This window comes from Chiloscyllium plagiosum, chromosome 15 (assembly GCF_004010195.1).
Source record: "Chiloscyllium plagiosum isolate BGI_BamShark_2017 chromosome 15, ASM401019v2, whole genome shotgun sequence".
Classification (NCBI taxonomy): Eukaryota; Metazoa; Chordata; class Chondrichthyes; order Orectolobiformes; family Hemiscylliidae; genus Chiloscyllium; species Chiloscyllium plagiosum.
In genome coordinates, this window is record NC_057724.1 from 6,572,520 (window position 1) to 6,595,559 (window position 23,040).

Consider the following 23,040-nt stretch of genomic DNA (forward strand, 5'->3'; position numbering starts at 1 on the left):
CTTTTTCAGCACCACTCTAATCTAGACCAGGAACATGGGATGTGCTGACTGGTTGAAGTTCACTCTGGATCATTGATAGCTCCACTGTAATAGGATAATTTTTCTGTCTCCCCTGTCTGGTAACTGGGCAGCACAGTGACTCAGTGGTTAGCAAAGTTTCCTATAAGCACTAGGAACCTGGGTTTGATTTCAGTCTTGGGTGGCTGTCTGTGTGGAGTTTGCACATTCTCCTTATGTCTGTATGGGTTTGCTGTGGTTTCTCTCCCACAGTCCAAAGAATGTGCAGGTTAGGGAGATTTGCCATGGGGAAATGCAGGTTTACAAGGGTGGGTTGGATTTGAGTGAGATGTTCTTTGGACGGTCAGTGTGGACTTGATGGACCAAATGGCCTGCTTCCATATTGTAGGTATCCTATGATTCTCCTGCCTGTTGCTAAACTACCTCCAAAGCCTTTGGTGCTTTCCATTGTAAGAGGAGAAAGTGAGGTCTGCAGACGCTGGAGATCAAAGCTGAAACTTTATTGCTGGAACAGCACAGCAGGTCAGGCAGCATCTAGGGAACAGAAGATTCGACGTTTCGGGCACATGCCCTTCTTCATGTGCCCGAAACGTCGAATCTTCTGTTCCCTAGATGCTGCCTGATCTGCAGTGCTGTTCCAGCAATAAAGTTTCAGCTTTCCATTGTAAGACATGCTTTCCAGACACTGTGTCAGTTATTTATTTACAGAGTGCACACTGGCACCTAGTGACCATTACACTTTTATTAAAAGAAAAAGAAAATTATGCTTTGAAAGAATATTGGGAATGTAGAAACAATATGAAACGAGGAATTAAGAGGGCTAAAAGGGATCATGAAATATCTTTAGCAAACAGGTATAAGGAAAATCCTAAAGCGTTTTATTCATATATAAGGAGCAAGAGAGGAACTAGAGAAAGGGTTGGCCCACTCAAGGACAAAGGAGGAAAGTTATGCATGGAGTCAGAGAAAATGAGTGAGATTTTTAATGTGTACTTTGCATTGGTAATCACCGAGGAGAGGGACATGACGGATGGTCAAATCAGCATAAAGAGGGAGGAAGTGTTGGGTATTCTAAAAGGCATTAAGGTAGACACATCCCCAGGTCCGGATGGGATCTATCCCAGGTTACTGAGGGATGTAAGAGAGGAAAATAGGTGGGGCCTTAACAGATTCCTTTGCAGCATCCTTGAACATGGGTGAGGTCCTGGAGGAATGGGGAATTGCTAATGTTGTCCCCTTAAGAATGGTAGCAAGGATAATCCAGGTAATTATAGACCAGTGAGCCTGATGTCAGTGGTAGGGAAGCTGCTGGAGAAGATACTGAGAGATATGATCTATTCCCATTTGGAAGAAAATGGGCTTATCAGTGAGGTCATGTCTTACCAACTTAATAGAATTCCATGAGGAAGTGACAAAGTTTATTATTGAGGGAAGGGCTGTAGATGTTATATGCATGGATTTCAGTAAGGTGTTTGATAAGGTTCCCCATGGTAGGCTGATGGAGGAAGTGTTGCATGGGGTCCAGGTGTACTAGCTAGATTGATAGAGTACTGGTTGGGTTGAGAGTGGGAGTGGAAGGGAGTTTCTCAAAATGGAGAACTATGACCAGTTGTGTTCCACAGTGATCTGTGCTGGGACCACTGTTGTTTGTGATATACATAAATAATCTGGAGGAAATTATAGATGGTCTGATTAGCAAATTCGCAGATGAGACAAAAACTGTGGAGTAGCAGATCATGAAGGTGACTGTCAGAGAATGCAGCAGAACATATTAAGTTGATGTTTTAAAAATAAGTGGGTGGCACAGTGGCTCAGTAGTTAGCACTGCTGCCTCACAGCACCAGGGACCTGGGTTCGATTCCAGCCTCAGACGACTGTCTGTGTGGAGTTTGCACATTCTCTCTGTGCCTGCGTGGGTTTCCTCTAGGTGCTCCTGTTTCCTCCCACAGTCCAAATATGTGCAGGTCAGGTGAACTGGCCATGCGAAATTGCCCATAGAGTTAGGTGCATTTGTTAGGCATAAACATGGGGAATGGGTGGGTTACTCATTGGAGGGTTAGTGTGGACCAGTTGGGCCGAAAGGCCTGTTTCCACTCTGTAGGAAATCTAATCAAATCTATAGACAGATTGGAGAGTTGGGCGGAGAAATGGCAGATGGAGTTCAATCCGGGCAAATGCGAAGTGATGCATTTTGGAAGATCCAATTGAAGAGAGAACTATACAGCAAATGGAAAAGTCCTGGGGAAAATTGCTGTACAGAGAGATCTGGCTGTTCAGGTCCATTGTACCCTGAAGGTGGCAGCACGGGTCAATAGAGTGGTCAAGAAGGCATATGGCATGCATTCCTTCATTGGATAGGGTATTGAGTACAAGAGTTGGCAGGTAATGTTACAGTTGGTTCAGCCATATTTGGAATACTAGGTACAGTTCTGGTCGCCACATTACCAAAAGGATGTGGATGCTTTGGAGACAGTGCAGAGGGTGTTCACCAGGATATCCTGGTATGGAGGACACTAGCTATGAAGACAGGCTGATTAGATTAGAATTATTTTCATTAGAAAGATGGAGTTTGAGGGGGGACCTGATTGAGTCTGCAAAATCATGAGAGGTATAGACAAGGTGCTGTTTCCCAGAGTGGGGGACTCAATTAGAGGTCAAGAGTTCAAGGTGAGAGGGAAAGGTTTATGGGAGATCTGCGTGGAGTGTTATTTACGCAGAGGATGGTGGGTTCCTGGAACATGTTGCCAGTAAGGTGGTAGAGGCGGGCACAATAGTGTCAATGAAGATGTATCTAGACTGGTACATGAATGGGCAGGGAGCAGAGGGATACAGATCCTTAGATAATAGGTGACAAGTTTAGATAGAGGATCTGGACTGGCACAGGGTTGAAGGGCCGAAAGGCCTGTTCGTGTGCTGTAATTTTCTTTGTTCTTTGTATTCCTTTTTTAGATTATTACCTGTTCAGCATCACTGGTATGGGTTGTATAGTGGGTTTAACATTTATCAATTTAACCAACAACATCAAATAGTTCATACAAGTCATGGGCAGTTCACTCTTGCACAGTCAGAGCAGGGGATACAAAATCTCGTCAATGCCTTGATGTAAGACAACGGCCCATAACAAAAATGTGATAGAAGGCAACTAAACAGTCAGATCTCACACCCACAGTTACCTTTTCACATTCTGCTGCCATCATTTCAAAATGAGTCACATATATATCAAAGTTAAAACAGTTTGACTGTGAAAGAGAGATGAAATTGATAATTCAGTGATATTTACCTCAGCATTGGTCAGTTTGGAGATGTCTGACTGGCTTCCAATATAGTATTCGATTCCTTGATAGGCTCCCTCCAGGGTAAGCCCTCGGATCAGGAGTATGGTTAGAACCAAATAAGGGAATACAGCAGTGAAATAAACCACCTGAACATGGAGAGATACTTGTTAGATTTTCCTGCATTTCTTACTCAACATTTACATGATGGGATCCAATTGACTGGAAAACTAATAGACTTGCAATCCAAGCAACAACCACAGAGGAATGTGGAATAAACATTGAGTGTATTTGCATCATGTTGTAACTGCATCTAAATACTTATTTACAACTCATACTAAGATAAAATCAAAATGTTTAGGGCTGAAGAAGATCATGTGACCAGTGACAAGGGTCACAATTTGAGACGTAGATGAGGTAGAAATTCTTTTTCACAGATGTTTGTGAACCTTGAAACAGCTTTCCTCAAAAGGTGGTAGAAGCAAAGCCTTTGAATAGTTTTGAGGTAAAGATTGATAGCTTCTTGATAAGTAAAAGATGAAAATGATTGGGTGTAGATGATCAACCACAATCAAATTGAATGGTGCACTAGCCCTGAGAGACCACGTCAAGGTGAAAGTGAGGACTGCAGATGCTGGAGATCAGAGCTGAAAATGTGTTGCTGGAAAAGCACAGCAGGTCAGGCAGCATCCAAGGAACAGGAGAATCGATGTTTCGGGCATAAGCCCTTCTTCAGGCTTATGCCCGAAATGTCGATTCTCCTGCTCCTTGGATGCTGCCTGACCTGCTGCGCTTTTCCAGCAACACATTTTCAGCTGAGAGACCACGTCACCTACTTTTCTTCCTAATTCAAATGTGCATGGGACTGTTCCTAGTTTGGTACTGTCCCACTTCTCCTGAGATATCCTTTGGGATTGAGGAAGACTTGCTTCCACTCCAGCTCAGTGGGTTCTGAGTTAATGGACAACAGGCAGAGGAATTGAGGCTTATCCGAGATGGGTGAGAACGCAGGATCCTAAATACAAAGAGATCAGTCATGACCTTATTGAATGGTGGAACAGGCTTAAGTGCTGATGATGTTTTCCTATTTTGCATCGGGGAGGCAAAGGCCTACTGGCATAATTGCTCGGCTATTCTGAGTTAATGGACAACAGGCAGAGGAATTGAGGCTTATCCGAGATGGGTGAGAACGCAGGATCCTAAATACAAAGAGATCAGTCATGACCTTATTGAATGGTGGAATAGGCTTAGGTGCTGATGATGTTTTCCTATTTTGCATCGGGGAGGCAAAGGCCTACTGGCATAATTGCTTGGCTATTAACCCAGGAAGTGTGCTTCTGTTCACAAGACCTGGGTTTGAATAATCCCCCCCATAGCCAGATGATGGAATTTGAACAAAAATATTAAGAACTTTCTCCTTATAAAACCATTGATGATTGTCAGGGAACCTGTCTGGCTCAATAATATCTTTCAAAGAAGGAAATCTGCAATCTCCACATCCTCTGGCCTACATACGGCTCCAGATCCACAGCAGTATAGTTGTCAATTAGTGATGGGCAATGTGAATTTTGTTTTAAAATGGGGGTTTTTGCAAATGCTGCCACATGTGAGGAAGGTGGTGCTCAAATGGGTTGGATGATTCACCTATCTGGAGGCTTGCACACTCCCTTTGACACTTCACACCTGCGCATTCCCAATGATAATCTGAATGATTTAAAAACGATTGCAGTTTGTTCATATTTTACAGCAAAAAACTGGACATTGTTACCAAGTGATTCATCACTGATCATTTTACCTTTCCTGAAGATTTGATTCCTTTAAATAGCGCCGCCCCAACTGTGACCCAGGCTAGAAGCAGACAGAGGGCTAAATACCAGACTACCTTCCCAGTCTCATCCATTGAACTGCCACGGTCCAAAACCACTTTGCTAAATAATTAACAAGACATATTTTATGTAAGATAATATTTGCAAGTATTGATACTGATACATGAAATACGTGTCGCCAGTAGGTGCTGGAAATGTGTTATTCCAAAACTCCAGGCATCAAGGAACAAGCTTGTAGATCTGCTGGCTATTTTCTCTATTTATCTGTATTATTTTATCTTTCATGTTCAATGCACATTTAAAAGACATCACAGCATCATAGTATATAATCTTAATGTATAAAGGTATAAAGTTCTAAAGGGAGAATCTATGGTTAACAAAAGAGGTCAGGGAAAACATCAGACTTAAGGAAAAAACATATGACTGTGCAGAGAAGACTGGTAGGTCAGATACTTGGCCAGAATCTTAAAAATATCCGGAGATTTCTACAGATTTCTAATTTCTATAGATATTTTTAAAAATAGGTAAAGCAAGTGTTGGCCCTTTAGTGAGTGAGATAGGGAGTTAACGGTATTAATCAGAAAATGGCAATGCTTTGGCATATGTGTCAAAACAAATATTTTGGTTCTGGCTAAATTTCTAGAGGATATAATATTCTTTCCTATCTACCTTGGTGTCATCTGCAAATTTATACACCATTTCTTCACTCCCCTCATCTAAGGCACTGATATTACATTGTAAAAAGGAGGTTATTTCTGCATTATTACAAAAACATGAGGTCATCAGGAAGGGTTAGTATGATTTTGTTAGAGGAAAATATTATGTAACTCATTTAGTGACATTCTTTGGATGAGTAATAAGCTCTGGAGTTAAAGGAAAGCCTGTAGATGTACTATTCATGGATCTCCGGGTTCTATTGTTAAGGTGTCACATCCAAGGTATTTGCAGGAAATAAAAGCTGGGGGGTGGGGGGCACGGTGCATGGTAGCATGTTAGTATGGATAGAAATTTCTGAAGATGGATCACTGGACTCAACCAATTAACTCTGATTTCTCTCCACAGATACTGTGCGATCTGCTGTGTTTTTCCAGCAATTTCTGTTTTTGTTTTTTATTTCCAGCACCTGCAATGCTTTGTTTTGTTCAGTATGCAGGTACAGTAGGTTATTAAAGATATTGCGATGCTGTCATTTATTAAGAGAACAATTTAAAATAAAAAATAAGAATGTCATGCTTCAGTTTTACAGGGAACTTTTAAGACTGAATCTTGGTTACTGTGTCCAGTTTGGTTTCCTTATTATTTACTAGAGACATTGGAGACAGTTAGATTAGATTAGATTACTTTAGATTAGATTAGATTTTAGATTAGATTACTTTACAGTGCGGAAACAGGCCCTTCGGCCCAACAAGTCCACACCGCCCCACCGAAGTGCAAACCACCCATATCCCTACATTTACCCCTTACCTAACACTACGGGCAATTTAGCATGGCCAATTCACCTGACCTGCACATCTTTGTGATGTAGGAGGAAACCGGAGCACCCAGAGGAAACCCACGCAGACACGGGGAGAATGTGCAAACTCCACACAGTCAGTCGCCTGAGGCAGGAATTGAACCCGGGTCTCTGGCGCTGCGAGGCAGCACTGCTAACCACTAATTAGCACTAACCAGTGCTAATCAGAGGAGAGTTTCCACTTGTATGACTGGGTTTAATGTGTTGTCTTATAGGGAAAGGTTATACAGCTAGCTTTATTTCTATTGAATGTTTGAAGAGTTAACAGTGACTTGATGGGACTGTGTAAGATTCTTATTGATCTTGACAAGCTGGATGTGGAAAAGATGTTTCTGCTCCTGTGTCAGTCCAGAATTCAAGGACATTGTTTTAATATTAGAGGTTACTATTTTAGGACAGAGATGTGATTTTTTTCTCTCTCTCTGAGAAGGCTGTGCAACTTGGAACATGGTAAAGGCAGGGTTTTGAGTATTTTACGATGGAGGTCAATAGAATTTTATTATGCAGGAGAATCAAGGGACCTTGGGGGGTGGATGAGAAAGAGGCATTCAAAACACAACCAAATCAACCATTCCATCAGACTTGGAAGGTCAAATGACCCACATCTACTTAATTTGTAAGTTCATAAGCCTCATACCTCACCTTGCCTCGGTTTACTTGGAGCATAACTCTCAACTTGAAGCATGTTTTTCTGTTGTAACCTAATACATTAATGCTGGCCCAGACACTTATGTGCCTAGGAATGTAATGTTTGTATGTCACAGTTAGTTGGAATAAACATTTATGGATCATTTAATACATTATCTAAATACAGTTTATTTTCTTTTTAATGCAACATATTATAATCATTGCCAGATCAGGTAGATTCCTCTGAAGTGTTTTAGTCTAAAACACTCACACCAGTGTATTCATACATAGTAGTTACTAATTTAGCAGTCAAGACTTCAGCTCTAAAGGTTTTGACACAGGCTAGCAGAATCTTAAAAAGAAGGAAACCATTTAGTAGGCTTTGTTTCTAAAGGACTGAAAAGTAGAAACTTTTTGCTAAATCTCTGTCAACACTTGGTTCCATTCTTGAATAATACATGTAATTTTGGTCAGCATATTACAAAAGAAAAGAAACTGGGAGGGACTGGAGATGGAGCAAAGAAGATTTACAAGCATGGGATCAGAAAGATGGGAGTGCTTATATCAGTAAAGAATTGACAGGTTGTTTTTTTTCTCTCTCTTGAATTAAAGAAATGCAGAAAACCCTCAGGGTAGTATCTTAGGCTGATTTAACATTGACTTTCCCACCATTATGATGTGAGATATTTGTTAATGATTGCAAGCTCTGTGATCTATATCTTAACTCATGGCCAGTTCAGTTCATCACATCCTCAACACCTTATGTGGCTGAGAGTCAATTTCTGTTTGATAATGTTTCTGTGAAGCTTGGTACATTTATTTGCATTGAAAATACTTATAAAGTCAATTCTAGCCTATTGTTTAGCTCTATTTGCATTTCCTTAACCTATTGGTTTATTTTACTGCCACTCACAAAGGATCTGAGCGTACACACTAGCTTGGATGCTAAGTAATATATAACATCTGTGTCACACACACTGATAGCAATGAGTTTTTCAAATGTGAAAGTCCCTTCTGAAAGTATGTTGTTTGGCATTGTCATAATTGAGTAACCCACCATTAATACTTTAAGGGCTATCACTGACCAGAAACTAAACTTGGCCAATCAAAAATGCCAAAGCAAATACAATGCCAATTATTTTGCAGAAAATGACTCAACTCTTAACACTCTAAAGATTCTCTACCACTGAAAAGTCACAAGCCTTCAGTTATGTACTGGAAGATTCTTCAGTTGCTCGAAAGCATACAGAAGGAATCACATTTAAAAAGCTCCAAATTATCTGGGATAAATCAATTCAGTTGATGTGCATTCCATCCATCAGATTGTATTAATGAAAGGGCTCCAATTGTAATGTTCTTTTGTAATAAGTCTATGATGTAAATTATACCTTTAATGAAAACAGCTTCTCTTATTAAACAGGACATTCACGAACTACCCTTCCCAAGAGGACTTACTGGCCCAGCTGTGCAGGTTATAGGTGCAGCTCTCTGCAACAATGTACTTACTCCCAGTATTGCTCACTCGGACCCTGGTGAGGAACAGGGATTTCTGATCCACTTGGACAAGTTTTATTGTTCGCCTGCAGCCACGTTGCATTAACAATTTCAAAGTATCCACCATTCTGAGTGAGATTGCAGAGTGGATCTGGAAAATGGGGAATGTATTTGAGAATTATTGATTGGAAATCTGATCACAATGCACCTCAAAGGATGACATGAATAACACTATCCCACCTTCAATTTCTCTCCAAAGTCCTTGGAAGATATTGTTCCTTCCACATCCTTGGTGATCCTTCCCAGAACTCCATGTTTGAACCCCTCTGATCAGATTCCTCCCCGTCACAGTATCGAACATTTTCTTACAAAAATATCTAATCTGATGGTGTGCAACCTTTGACTTCCTTGCATCACAAAAATCTTTTAATACTTCTACACTACTATCCAGCAACATCAAAGACACAGTGTTGTATTACACATGTATACCACTGCCACCCAACTCTATTTCACCACTATCTCTACCAAATCCTTCTTTTATTAAACTGAATGCTCAGCCTGCTCCCCTGAAATCCAGTACTGCAACGAGAGAAACATCCGCCAACTGAACCTGGGGAAAGTGTAACCACTTTTCCTTAGCTCCACTACATTAACTGGACATGGACTTGATCCCTCTCCCTGGTAACCATTTGAGGTTAAAGAACTTTAACAAAAACTGAAATTGCTGGAGAAACTCAGCAGGACTGGCAGTATCTGTGCAAAGAAAGCAGAGTTAATGTTTTGAGTTTGGTAACTCTTCATGAGACGTTTGTAACTTTGGTGTCATCTTTGACCCTGAGATAAGCTCTAGCCTCTATCTGCGCCATTTCTAATCTCACGTTTTGCTACCTTTGTAATATCCATTAACTTTCATTCTGACTCAGCATAGCTACCGCTGGAACCCGCCTTCATGCCTTTGTTATGTCTGCTTATGATAGTTTCAATGCACTTCTGGCTAATATTAGAATCTTAGAAACTTGGAAGCACTCTGCGATGGGAGGAGGTTAGCAGGAAGCAATGTTTCCAAACTGTTTCTCTCTGTGACCCCACTTTGAGACTTGAGAAGAGTGTTGGTTCCCCCAGTGAGAACTCAGACAGCAGGAGGACAGATGCACAGTTGTTATAACTTGGTCAGTGATCCACATTGGCCATTGGTGTACTCCAGCTCATGACCCAAGAATTCAGTTTGTCACCTCACTTGGGGTCATGAACCCAACTTTGAGAAGCCTTGGTGTGGAAACTCAAAAGTACAAGTTAAATATAACGTGGAATGGTAGAATGGGTGAACACATGATGTCCAATGCAGAGAAATGTGAAGTCAGTCAATATGTTAGGGAAAGCATGGAAAGACAATGCAAAATAAAGAACCCAACTCTGAAGCTGGTGAAGGAGCAGTGGAAGCAAGATGTATGCATTCATAAGTCAGTAAAGGTGACATTGCAAGCATGATCAGTAAAGGGTTATATCAGGGAATGGTTCTCTTCAGGTTAATTTGGAGTCTCCAATAAACCCCACCAAATCTGATGAGGCCTCAGATTGGGAAATGCTGAACAGTTCTGGATCTCAACGTGGACTGATCTATCATCTAGGTATCCAAACTGTCTTGGTAACAATGGTGGAATAGACTCAGACAGAAAATGACACTTAGTGGTTTCTGGTGCAATTCAGCCAAACGTCTCTTACGAAAGTAATGTGTGCCTGATTACAATCAGACACTAATCTACATATTGTTTAAGACAAGAGCATTTTTTTTGGACTAACTAATGATTTTCTTTGACTACTTTAGACCAACTAGGGCCTACAGACCCGATGAGAACAAGAGGATGGTGGCAGCTTTAGGTTGGCAAGAGGTGTCATCGCATGTTTATGTGATAAACTATACAGGTAGAGGATCCTGTAACCGAAATGCTTAGGACCAGCTGTTTTTCGGAATTCGGAATATTTCAGTTTTCAGAATAGTAACAGTTTAATGGTGAAATTTAAAAAAATCTTACTGGAGGTGCAGACTTCCAAGTAGAAACGTGTTTGGCCATGCCTCCCCCCACCCCTCCCTCCCCCCACATCGAGTGGGTATCGACTTGGGTGAACTGTTTGCTCACCAGGCAACCTTGTTCAAAAAAAAACTTCACAATAATCTTTCGGAGCTTTTCAGTTTTTGGATGTTCGGATAAAGGATTTTCTACCTATACCGTATCCTCGGTTTTATTAATAAGGGGCATGGAGGGCAAAGTCCATTGCACTTAAGCAAACCAGCTTGGCCTCACCTGGAGTATTGTGTCCACTTCGGGCTGCCATACTTCAGGCAGAAGGTGAAGGCGTTGGAATCATAGAACTTTACAGTACAAAAGGAGGCCGTTTGATCTATTATGTCAGCACTGGCTTCCGAAAGTGACTGCAGAAAAGGTTCACAAGATTATTTCCCATGATGAGGAATTTCACTTATGGCGTCAGATTGGAGAAGGTAGGACTGCTTTCCTTGAAGAGAAAAAGTGAGGTCTGCAGATGCTGGAGATCAGAGTCGAAAAGTGTAGCATTGGAAAGCACAGCAGGTCAGGCAGCATCCGAGGAGCTGGAGAGTCAACACTTCAGTCACAAACCCTTCATCACGAATGTGGAGGGACTGAGGGGAAGGAGGCTGAGAGATAAATAGAAGGGTGGAGTTGGGGTGGGGGGGGGGGAAGTGGCTGGGCAGGCAATATTTAGGTGCAGGTGATGGGTGTTGGTTATAGGTCGGAGGGGAGGGTGGAGAGATAGTGGGAAGGAAGATGGACAGGTAGGACAGTTTCTGTGGTTACAGGGTGGAGATGCAGGAAGTGGAGGGCATTGTTGATCACTTGGGAAGGGAAACTGTGGTCCCTGAAATAGGAGGCCATCTGGGATGTTCTGGAGTGGAACTGCTTCTCCTGGGAACAGATACAGCAGAGATGGAGGAATTGGGAGTAAGGGATAGGGCTTTTACAGGAGGTGGGGTTGGGAGGAGGTGTAGTCCAGAGAGCTGTGGGAGTTGGTGGGTTTGAAGTAGGTGTCTGTGTTGAGTCGATCGGCAGAGATGGAGATGGAGAGGTCCAGGAACGGGAGGGAGGTGTCTGAGATTATCCAGGTGAATTTAAGGTCAGAGTGGAAGGTGTTTCGTGAAGTTACTGAACTGTTCAATCTCGTGGGAACGCAAGATGGCGCTGATACAGTTATCAATAAAGTGGAGGAAAAGGTGTGACACGGTGCCAGTGTAGTTGTGGAAAATGGACTATTCTATTGTTTTCCTTGAAGACAAGGAATCTAAGGTGAGGTATTCAAAATTATAAGGGTTCTGGACAGAGTAGGGAGGAAGAAAAGTAGTGTACAACCTATCTACCTGGATGCAAGGATGTGTTCAATTCTGACCAGTAAATCTTGCATTTGTGTGTTACTAGTTGGAGTAATTTCTGAAAACTGCTGGAATGCAGCTCCTGACTTCTTCCAACACGACTTTTACTGGAACTCTTGGATTTATAGATTCCAATATTCACACCACCCGTTTCTCACAGACAACTGAGTTTGAAGTCATTTTTCAAGCAGCCGGCGCTGCAGGGTTTATTTCAGTGTGTAATACTTGGCTCTCCTTCTGCGTGACAAAAGGGGGTGTTTGTGCATGAAACGAAATATCCCCCATGTGTGAAGGTACAGCTGACAGCTTATTTTATTTTAGCTCGCCTGTAGGCCACAATCTCTTTTGTTGCCTCCTGTGTTAAACCTGAGCTGTACAGATCAGGCATGGTTTTGATCAGTGACAGCTTCTTCAAAGTGTTGACATAACTGAGCATGTTACCATGCAGAGGGATCACACCTCTGCATGTTTGGGGCAGGGTGCCGCAGGTGCTTTGAAACTAATAAAGCGCTCTCACTGTTGTGATTAACAAAAAAATGTGTTGTGACCTGCTCCAATCCTCACTTTTATCCCGACTCTGCACTTCTTGGCTTTTATTACATAATTTTAACTCTCACTGACGTTAAGCCTTCTTTCAAAAAGCCAACATCTGTCTCGTTTGGTTAAGTGGAAACACAAAATTTATTACACAGAAGGAGGTCTGTCAGCCCATTGCATCAATCGTGTTTAATCGAGGAGCGACAGAGTCCAGACCCACGTTCCAGAGCTTGGCCTGTAGCCTTGTAGCACCTCAGTTGCATATCTAAGTAGTGTCTAACTGTTGAAGAAACTAAAAACACTCTTCATACCCCACTGTCACCTGGAAGAGTTTCTTCTTAACTAACATCACATCCCCCTGCCAGTTATTTTTTGTCGAGGAGAAAGTGAGGACTGCAGATGCTGGAGATCAGAGCTGAAAATGTGTTGCTGGAAAAGCGCAGAAGGTCAGGCAGCATCCAAGGAGCAGGAGAATTGACGTTTCGGGCACACAGCTACACTGGCACCGTGTCCCACCTTTTCCTGAAGAGGGGCTCATGCCCGAAACGTCGATTCTCCTGCTCCTTGGATGCTGCCTGACCTGCTGCGCTTTTCCAGTCACACATTTTCAGTTACTTTATGTCCCATGGTAATCGACTCAGCTGCTAAGGGAAGTAGGTGCTTTCTATTCACTCCAGTTAAACACCACTTTTATACCTCACATATACATTTACATATCCCAGCTGCCTTCTCTGTTAAATTGATTAAAACACCAGCCTATCCAATTTTTATTCATTGCCTAAATTTTGCATTCCTGCCATTACCCCTGTCTGAGATTCCATGCAGAGACTGCACGAAACACTGTGGAGGATAAACAGGTAGACAACAAGCCATCTGCGTTCATGAACGTCAACTAGCCAATAAACGCCTTGACCAGCTGTAATACAGATGACAAGGACCACAAATTCAACTGGGACACCACAACAATAATAGATAAGCCAAACAGAAGACAGCCAGAGAATCCCTAGAAGCATGGCACTTGTCCACGGACTCCATCAACAGACACATAGACCTCGACCCAATATACCGACTACTGCAATGAACAACTGGAACCGACAACTGGAAGCAGCAGGAACAAAATCAAATAAATTCCAGCCGACGCAGGACAGCGGCATTTCACAGGAGGCTCCACACCACTGAGGGTATCGCCCAGACAGTGGACGAAACATCTGCAAACCAACCTCCCAGCTCGGCGAACAAACCCACAGCAACTGCACCCAGCACCCAAGCTCCAAATCTTTACACACACACCTTGAACATGTGTACATCTCCTCAATACCTTCTCTTGTGCAAGTACACCCTTCCCATAACACCAACATTGTACACCACACTCATGCTTTCTTCCATATCCTGTCCTAGATTGTCTCCTCTTGCTCTTCCTTCTGCCTACACTTTCCCCTCGCTGCAATTATATTCCCACTCTCTCTCTTTTATCATGTCGACACAAGAAGATCTGGAGAGCGATAATACAAACACATTTCTCCCCCTTAATCTTCAACTACATTTATTATTTTGCATAACTGCTAAACCCAACTGAACTACAATCACTATCAATAGGATTCCCCAACCTCTGCTGTTCCCCAGCATCCTAATGGAATCTGTTAAAATCAAATCCAGACATACCCTTTCCCCTGCTGGGCTTGTTACACCTTTGGCAAAAAGGTGTTTGCCAAATGCAATGAAAAATCTGACAAAGGGTCACTGGACTCAAAAATTTAGCTCTGCTTTCTTGACAGAACTGCGGAGTTTCTCCAGCATTTTCTGTCAATGCTTCAGGTCTCCAGCATATGTAGTTGTTTTATTTAGTGTTTAATTCATTGCCACATCGCATCCATTTCAAAGACGTTCAGTTCCTCTTCATCAGGATTTCCATGTAAATTTTTCTTTTTGTTCACCATCGTTACTTCCATTTTCTCTCCCTGTGTTTGATCAAGTATTTGCCAAAACTCACCTCCACAGCCATATCTCACTCCCCAATGACTGCCTCTGTCTCAGACATGGACTCCAATTGAAACTTCATCCCTTGTGTTTTGAATCCACCTGGGATCACAGGTATCTCCGTGATGTACTATGCTCCTCAGACATCTGTCCTTATTGCATCATATGTACACTCTCCATCTCTCTGTCTCCTTCAGCACTACCTTACACGATCTCAGAGTTGCCCTGTCCCTCTTCAGCCTGTTCAACGTTAGAACAAGAAATATTTCCTCTTCCTTTCAAGCTTTAAGGCACTCAAACCTCATCATCTCAGAGGTCCCCGAGCCACTCTGGAATGTTGCTCCCATCCCCTTCCCTTTGACTCCATCCCTTCCCCTAACCTCACCTCTTGTTGAGTATTTACTATCCCTCCTGACCTTCCACTCTGATGCTGAATGTTCTGTACTCAGCAAAGGTCACAGTTTTATCCTTTTGAATTTTGGGTTGGACTCCTCTTCCATCACCTTTGTGTCTGTGCCCATTTCTTTGGACAAGAGTCCTCTCCCTGCTCCACAGACCCCTTTACCTGCCTCCAATACACCCCCTCCACCTATACTCCTTTTAACTGTGCTCGACCTGCTTGCTGAGATATGTCAAGATGACACAGGTCAGCTTACTGTCACTGCTCCCTTCACCCAGTCAAACAGATCTCCCTCTGAACTCCAAACTCTCAGATCCAACGCTGACCTTTGTCAGCAAGCCAATTGGGAAGGGTAGTGCTGTTGATGTCTGGCAGACTAATCTTTAAATTGCATAGCTGACTGACAGCCCTCAGACACCCCGTCCTATCTCCCTCTGAACTACGACCCCACCGTGGCACATCAGGTCAATGACGGCCACCAACCGCATACCATCTTGGTTTCTCAGTCTCCCAGCTCTACGTTCCCCCAAGCCTGCACAGCCCGCTTCTACCATCTCCCCAAAATTCTCAAGCAGGACTCTCAGGCAGCAGACCCATTGTTTCTGCCTGTTCCTTTCCACATGGAACTCACTTCATCCTACCTTGATTTCTCTCCCCATAACCAGTCCCTTTCCACTCACATGTGTGATTCTTCTGGTGATTTACATCAGTTTCAAAATGTTCAGTTTGCTAGCACCAGCTGCCTCCTCTTCACTATGGAAGTGAAATCCTCAATTTGAACGATCTCTCAGTTCTAATAAAGGACTCTGGACATGCTTCCCTTTCCACAGATGCTGCCTGACCTGCTGAGTTTCTCCAGCACTTTTTGTCTTTGTATGAGAAGTCTGCACCTTTGTATACCTTTTTAGACTGGCTTATATCAGTTATTATCAGTTAACGTAGTTGAAATCCCCTCCTGTTGTTGCCGTGCTAATATCTAGCACCCAATTTATTCAGAGAGGTGGCAAGAGGCTCACAGTAAACTCAGCAAATTCCACGCACAGTTTGCGAGATCCATTTCCTTTTAAAAGAGATTGCTTGCCGTCCGAGCTCAAGAAATCCAGCAAGCTCATTTTGGCACAGACTGTCTTAGATCAGGTTGTTTGGACTGGTAACAGTAGCAAGGATGTCACACAACATTACACTTCAGCGATTCAAATGAAGCTGGCTGGTAACATTATTAGATTAGATTAGATTAGATTAGATTACTTACAGTGTGGAAACAGGCCCTTCGGCCCAACAAGTCCACACCGACCCGCCGAAGCGCAACCCACCCAGACCCATTCCCCTACATTTACCCCTACACCTAACACTACGGACAATTTAGCATGGCCAATTCACCTGACCTGCACATCTTTGGACTGTGGGAGGAAACCGGAGCACACGGAGAAAACCCACGCAGACACTGGGAGAATGTGCAAACTCCACACAGTCAGTCGCCTGAGGCGGGAATTGAACCCGGGTCTCTGGCGCTGTGAGGTTAACCACTGTGCCACCGTGCCGCCCACTAACTTGTTGCCAATCTCCCAATTGTTCAGAGGAAGATTAAGGAACCCCCAACTCACTAGTTGTAACAGAGGCATAGAATCTCCATTTTCTCAATCGTGCTCCGAATAGCTAAAGCCACCCATCCCTGGTGTGATTCGAGTGAAACCTCTCTAAGGCCTTGGCATCCTTTCAAAACCATTGAGCCCAGAATTGGCTACAAAACTACAACTAGGGCCCTAAACAGTGTTTCGGAAAAGTTGAGATTAAGTTTGCCCAGAATTTAGTGCCACCCTGTAAAGGTAGGATGGCAGATGGGTGAGGTGTGAAGTTGGATGGACAGTGAGGCTACTGCCTACCCATCTCTGATGGAACTAAATTGGGAGGAGGGTAAATGTTGGCCTGCCCATACACCATCTGTCTTACGGATGCCTCAAGAGGCCAATCAACAGAACTGTGTTTCCAAACATTGTCATTTGCAGGCTCTTCCCTGGACAGTCCTGTCTTGCAAATAACCAGAATTTACAGAATGGAAGGCACATTACCTTTTCCAGTCCTGCTGCATGTTTCATCTGCTCCCCACCAACTGAAGCAGTCTGCCCACGGCAGGGGTGATTGGAAGGAAGCAAATAGGTAGTACAGACTGTAGGCGAGGATGCAATTGTAGTAAATAGCCACCAATGTTGACACAAGGACCATGGTGATGCCCACACCTATAAATAGGGAGAAAAAGAGAATCTCAGTCGATAATTTGTATTATGCATGTTCCAGTGTATTATGAACTTTCAGTCAATATTTTAAATATTGTGAGTTGTGAAAGGGGCATAAGGATTCAAGATATAGATTGATTAAGTGAATGGGCAAAGATCTGGCATATGAAGTATCATGTGGGAGAATGGAAAATTGCCTTATTTCAGCTAAAGAAACAAGAAGTGTGCTATCTTTCTTTATTCATTTACTGGATGAGGGTGTCGTTGGCTCGGTAGCATTTATTGCCCATCCCTAATTATCCAGAGGGTAGTTAAGAGTCAACCACGTTGCTGTGGGTCTGGAGTCACATGTAGGCCAGATCAGGTAAGGATGGCAGTTTTCTTCCTTAAAGGATGTTAACGAACCAATTGGTTTTTCCATCAATGGTTTCACAGTCACCTTTAGACACTTCATTTCAGATTTTTTTAAAAAGTTGAATTAAAGTTTCACCATGGTGGAATTTGAACCTGGGTCCACAGAACATAATCTGGGTTTCTAGATTAGCAGTCCAGCGATAATATCACTAGGCCTAAGCCCCCCCGATGGTGGGAGGTTGTTGTAGAGCTCTAAAATATAGCGCGAGATATGGGTATCCTAATGCATAATGTATAGAAGGTTTGTACTTGCAGGTAAAGCAAGTACTCAGGAAAGCTAATAGAATGCTGTGGATTACTGAAAGGGGAATTGAATTCTAGAGTATGGAGGTTTTGCTTCAGTTATAGTGTGTATTGCTAAGACCACATTTGGAGTACTGTGTGCAATACTGTACTGTACTTACAGAATATGTTAATGTGTTGGAAGCAGTTCAGGAAATGTTTACTAGATTACTACTTTGAATGAGTGGACTGCCTTCTGAGGAAAGGCTAGACAGGCTAGGCCTGTATCCTCTGCAGTTCAGAAAAGCCAGGGGTGACTTATTTTAAACATTTAAGATTCTGAGAGGAATTGGGCTTGGCTGTCGAAAAGATGTATCTTCTCATGCGAGAATTCAGAACTATCGGCCAAAGTTTAAAAATAAGGGGGTGTCTAGTGAAGACAGGCATGAGGAAAATATGTTTTCCTCAGAGAGTGGTGAGTCTCTGGAATATCCTTCCACAAGAGGCAGTGGGGTACAGAATCTTCAAATATTTTGAAGGCAGAGGCAGACAGTTTCTTGATTACCAAGGAGATGAAAGATTATCGGGGATGTGCAAACAGGATATGAGCAGGAGTAGGCCACTTGATCCCTCAAGCCTGCTCCACCATTCATTTCGATCATACTAGAACATTGAGCTCAATGCCCTAACCCTGCCCTCTCCCTGTTTCTCTTAATCTCTTTAGCCATAAGAGCTACATCTAGCTCCTTGAAATCTCATAATGCTTTGGCCTCAAGCATCTGCCGTGATAATGAATTCCACGGGCTCACTGTTCTCTGGATGAGGAAATCTTTCCTTATCTCAATCCTAAAAAAGGTTTAGCTCTTATATTTAAACTATAGTCCCTGATTCTGGACTCCCCCAACACTGGGAACATTTTTCCTGCTTCTAACCAGTCTAGATCCTTCCCACCCTGCCCCTACTCCTCATTCTTCCAAACTCCAGGGAATAAAATGCTAACCATTTCTCGTCATACATCAATTCTGCCACACAAAGGATTGATTTGATAAACCTTCACTTTACTCTGTCTATATCAACAACATTTTCAGATGAGGAGACCCAAACTGCACACTATATTTCAAATGTGGCCTTACCAATGCCCTGCTTAATTGCAGCCAGACCACTTTGTTTCTGTACTTGAACCCTCTTGCTTTGAAGACCAACATGCAGTTTTCCTTCTTTAATGCTTGGTGTGCCCGATCCTATCATTGTATAAAGTACTCTGCTTTAAAATCCTTGATAGATTTTTCTAGCATTTTTCCCAGAATCAAACTCTCAATTTCCTACTTTCCCTCTCCCTCCCTTTTTAAATGGTGGGATTACATTAGTTACCTTCTAATCTGCAGGCACCACTCCAGAGTCTAAACAAATCTTGGGAGATGACCACCAATGAATCCATTATTTCAAGGGCCAATTCTTTAAGAATGTAGAGACAAGGTTAAAATCACAGAATGGTGGAGAAAGGCCAAGGAACCTATTCTTTGTCTCTTGTTTGCATGAATTGTTGGCAAGCGTGTGTTTGCTGAATAAACATTAACCTTGTAGGATTGGCACAGCTTTCCACACTCCAATAGGCCCAAGACTGGCAAACTGCCCGAATGAGCATTCCAGGAAAAACAGGGGTATCCCAGCAAATACCAACATGATGATGTAGGGAATAATGAAGGCACCTGGAAAACAGAGCAGAGGAAGTCAAGACAGAATGTTTGCATTTTAGACTGAAAGGGTTTGTTTGGATAAATTTGGTGTCGGAAGTCCACTCCAAAACAAATATTGTGTTTGAATCCCATGGCACAGTGGTCTTTCTATTTTCCTTCCTCAACCCAACAACAGCCACCCGTCAATCACTCATATATCCCTCCCTAACCCTGTCACTACGCAACCCTGACAGTGCCTCAAATAATTTGTTTCTTGATTTTGAAATGGAATGCTGTAGAGGTTTGGGATCTAGTTCTGTTGTACTGTCTCACTCCCGTACTGACAGGGCTGAAGCCCACAAAGCAGTTACTGTGACCAAGTGATTTTAAAGAGATTAGTCATGGAGGTGACTGGAATGTGAACAGACTGAGTGCTTTACAGTGGGAGCTTTTTGTATGGTTTCAACACTGGGCATAGCACTAAGGTAATGCCCACAGCATTTCTTCACTTTAAAGGATATGTTTTAGCATCAAAAAGGCACCAACCAAGACTAGCTAAAAACAAAAAAATTCCAAATATAGAGAATCCTGAAAAGAAAACAAAAAATTTAAACAAATAGCAACACAGATTCCAAAATTTGTGGGCGGCACGGTGGCACAGTGGTTAGCATGCTGCCTCACAGTGCCAGAGACCCGGGTTCAATTCCCGCCTCAGGCGACTGACTGTGTGGAGTTTGCACGTTCTCCCCGTGTCTGCATGGGTTTCCTCCGGGTGCTCCGGTTTCCTCCCACACTGTTTCCACACTGTAATCTAATCTAATCAAAACATTCACAGAAATTTTAAAAACGTTCCTGGATCTTATTGACTTGAAATTAAGATTAATTTACGACAGATCTCTCTCTCATACTTATCTTCACAAAGCCTTTATTATATTTGGAATTTCTCCAGTGAGACACTAACCAGTACCCATAGGGAACAAAATGACCAAAAGAGACTATTCATTATAATCCTAACGAAATGGCCAGGCAGCCAATGGGATCTTTTGCACCCCAATTTTCAATTACTTTTTCTTAGCCTCCCCACCGAGAGAATTCTTTACTTCGATGTCATTCGACTGCTGAATGAACCTCTCAAATATCAAATCTCATATTGACCTTGCTTTTGTACACCTGCGGTGCAGCTGTAACATGGTATACCGCACTCTGATCAATCACCCAATAATCTTTGGATATTATGATCTGCCCGTACTGCTCGCAAATGAGAACCTCTCAATGTAGTTAGGTAAATGTGACAAAAATAAATCAAATCAAATCAAATCAAATCATTATGATTCATTATAAGCTCCTCATTTTATCTTTCATTAGAGATCAAAGTTTACCATGATGATCATTTACTTAAAGATATTTTTAATAAGTAGAACATGAAGTGGAGAGAAATGATCCAGGAATCAGTTTTAGCATTGTTTCGAGAATTGCTTTATACTGCTTCTGATTTGGTTTTGGTCCAAACAGTTCGAGTTATGTATCACCTACTGTCTCTGTTCTGTCAACCGCCTGTTGAAATCTGCTAGTGGCCCTATAACATAGCCTGGATCAAATTTGACAACAAAGTTCAATTCTTATTCATTAAGGGCTTGAAAAGCCTGCAAAGTCTGGCCTTGTTATGCCATGTTCAGGCCTTCTAGATAATGAACTCACAAATCTCATTCCATACCTGCAGGGGTACATTGAAAGGGAATGCTCTGATTAGCACAACACTGACAGAAAGTGAGCAATGCAGAGAAGTGCACTATGGGTGTAGATATAACAGATAATACAATGGAGTAAGGGTGGCATAGATAACAGAGGAAGCACAGATCATAGTCTATGTTACTGCAAGAGTCAGACATCTCGCCATGTTGGATAGACATCAAATGAAAAATCTTAGGCTCACAAAAAGGTCTATGACTGAGACATATTCCTGAAACCCTTTCTGAAGACAACAAAATGGATTGCATTGTGGACAGCATGGAAAATCAATATTACCAATGTTAATGCCAACTACTCATTGCAAATTCAAGTTTCCCATCACTATCTTGGCAGGTTCAGTAGTGTTATATCATTCCTGTTTCTAGTATCTCTGAGACGCTGTTTAATACCTAGATTGCCTTTGAATCTTTCCCTTTTTGTAATATAAAGGGAAATCTTCCTTTTTACCTTAATCAATGCAAAGGCTTTTCCAGCAGATGTGTGCATTCTTACACTATCTTGAAAAAAGATGCCTTTGCTATTATTAGATTAGATTAGATTACATTACAGTGTGGAAACAGTCCCTTCGGCCCAACAAGTCCACACCGACCCGCCGAAGCGCAACCCACCCAGACCCCTACATTTACCCCTTACCTAACACTACGGGCAATTTAGCATGGCCAATTCACCTGACCCTGCACATCTTTGGACTGTGGGAGGAAACCGGAGCACCGGGAGGAAACCCACGCAGACACGGGGAGAACGTGCAAACTCCACACAGTCAGTCGCCTGAGGCGGGAATTGAACCCGGGTCTCCGGCGCTGTGAGGCAGCAGTGCTAACCACTGTGCCACCGTGTAACAATCTTTAGAAAAACAACTTATTGAAAAATGCAATTCATTTATAAAACCCAGTTCTAAAGGTAAACTTATTTTCTAATTTATCTCTGCTGAAAATAATGCAAGTGAATCCTAGAATATTGTAGGATTTAATTTGATTTATTATTGTTGCATTACCTAAGTACAGTGAGAAGTTTTCTTTTGTGTGCAGTATGAGCAGATCATACTAGACAAAGACCCTGATTGAACACAGCGAGGAATACAAAGTTACGGCTGCAAGAAGGTGCACAAAAAAGCAAGATCAACATTCGATTTGAAATTTGAGAGGTTCATTCAGAAGTCTAACAGTGGGGAAGAGGCTATTCTTGAACCCGTTGGTATGTGTGTTGCAAGATCAACATTCGATTTGAAAGAGAGGTTCATTCAGAAGTCTAATAACAGTGGGGAAGAGGCTATTCTTGAACCCGTTGGTATGTGTGTTGAAGCTTTTGTGTCTTTTGACCGACGGAAGAGATGGAAGATGTACAACTGGGGTGGAGGGATCTTTGATTATGTTCATTGCCTTTCTGAGGGAGCGATAAGTATAGATGGAGTTAGTGGATGGAAGGTTGGCTTGCCTGATGGACTGGCCTGTGAACACAACTCTCTGTAGTTTCCGACAGATCTGGGCAGAGCAATCGCCGTACCAAGCCATGATGCATTCAGATAGAATTCTTTCTGTGGCGCATCTGTAAAAATTCTCGAAAGTCCTAATGGACATGGCAAATTTCCTTAGCCTCCTAGAGGCATTGATGCACCTTCTAGACCGCTGCATCAACATTGGTGGTCCAGGGCAGATTGCTGGTGATTTTCAGTCCTCGG

The 23,040-nt window shown here is 42.5% G+C and overlaps 1 protein-coding gene across 1 annotated transcript in view; it reads right to left on the reverse strand.

The window, feature by feature from the left end:
* LOC122557468 (sodium- and chloride-dependent neutral and basic amino acid transporter B(0+)-like) overlaps positions 1-23,040 on the reverse strand; it is a 52,029-nt gene that overhangs the window by 16,138 nt on the left and 12,851 nt on the right. The window contains exons 3-7 of the mRNA XM_043705227.1: positions 19,515-19,646; positions 17,137-17,304; positions 8,763-8,901; positions 5,086-5,218; positions 3,299-3,439 (exon numbers count right to left, since the gene is read on the reverse strand). Coding sequence (XP_043561162.1) covers positions 3,299-3,439; positions 5,086-5,218; positions 8,763-8,901; positions 17,137-17,304; positions 19,515-19,646 — 713 coding nt within the window. The remainder of the gene's footprint in view (positions 1-3,298; positions 3,440-5,085; positions 5,219-8,762; positions 8,902-17,136; positions 17,305-19,514; positions 19,647-23,040) is intronic.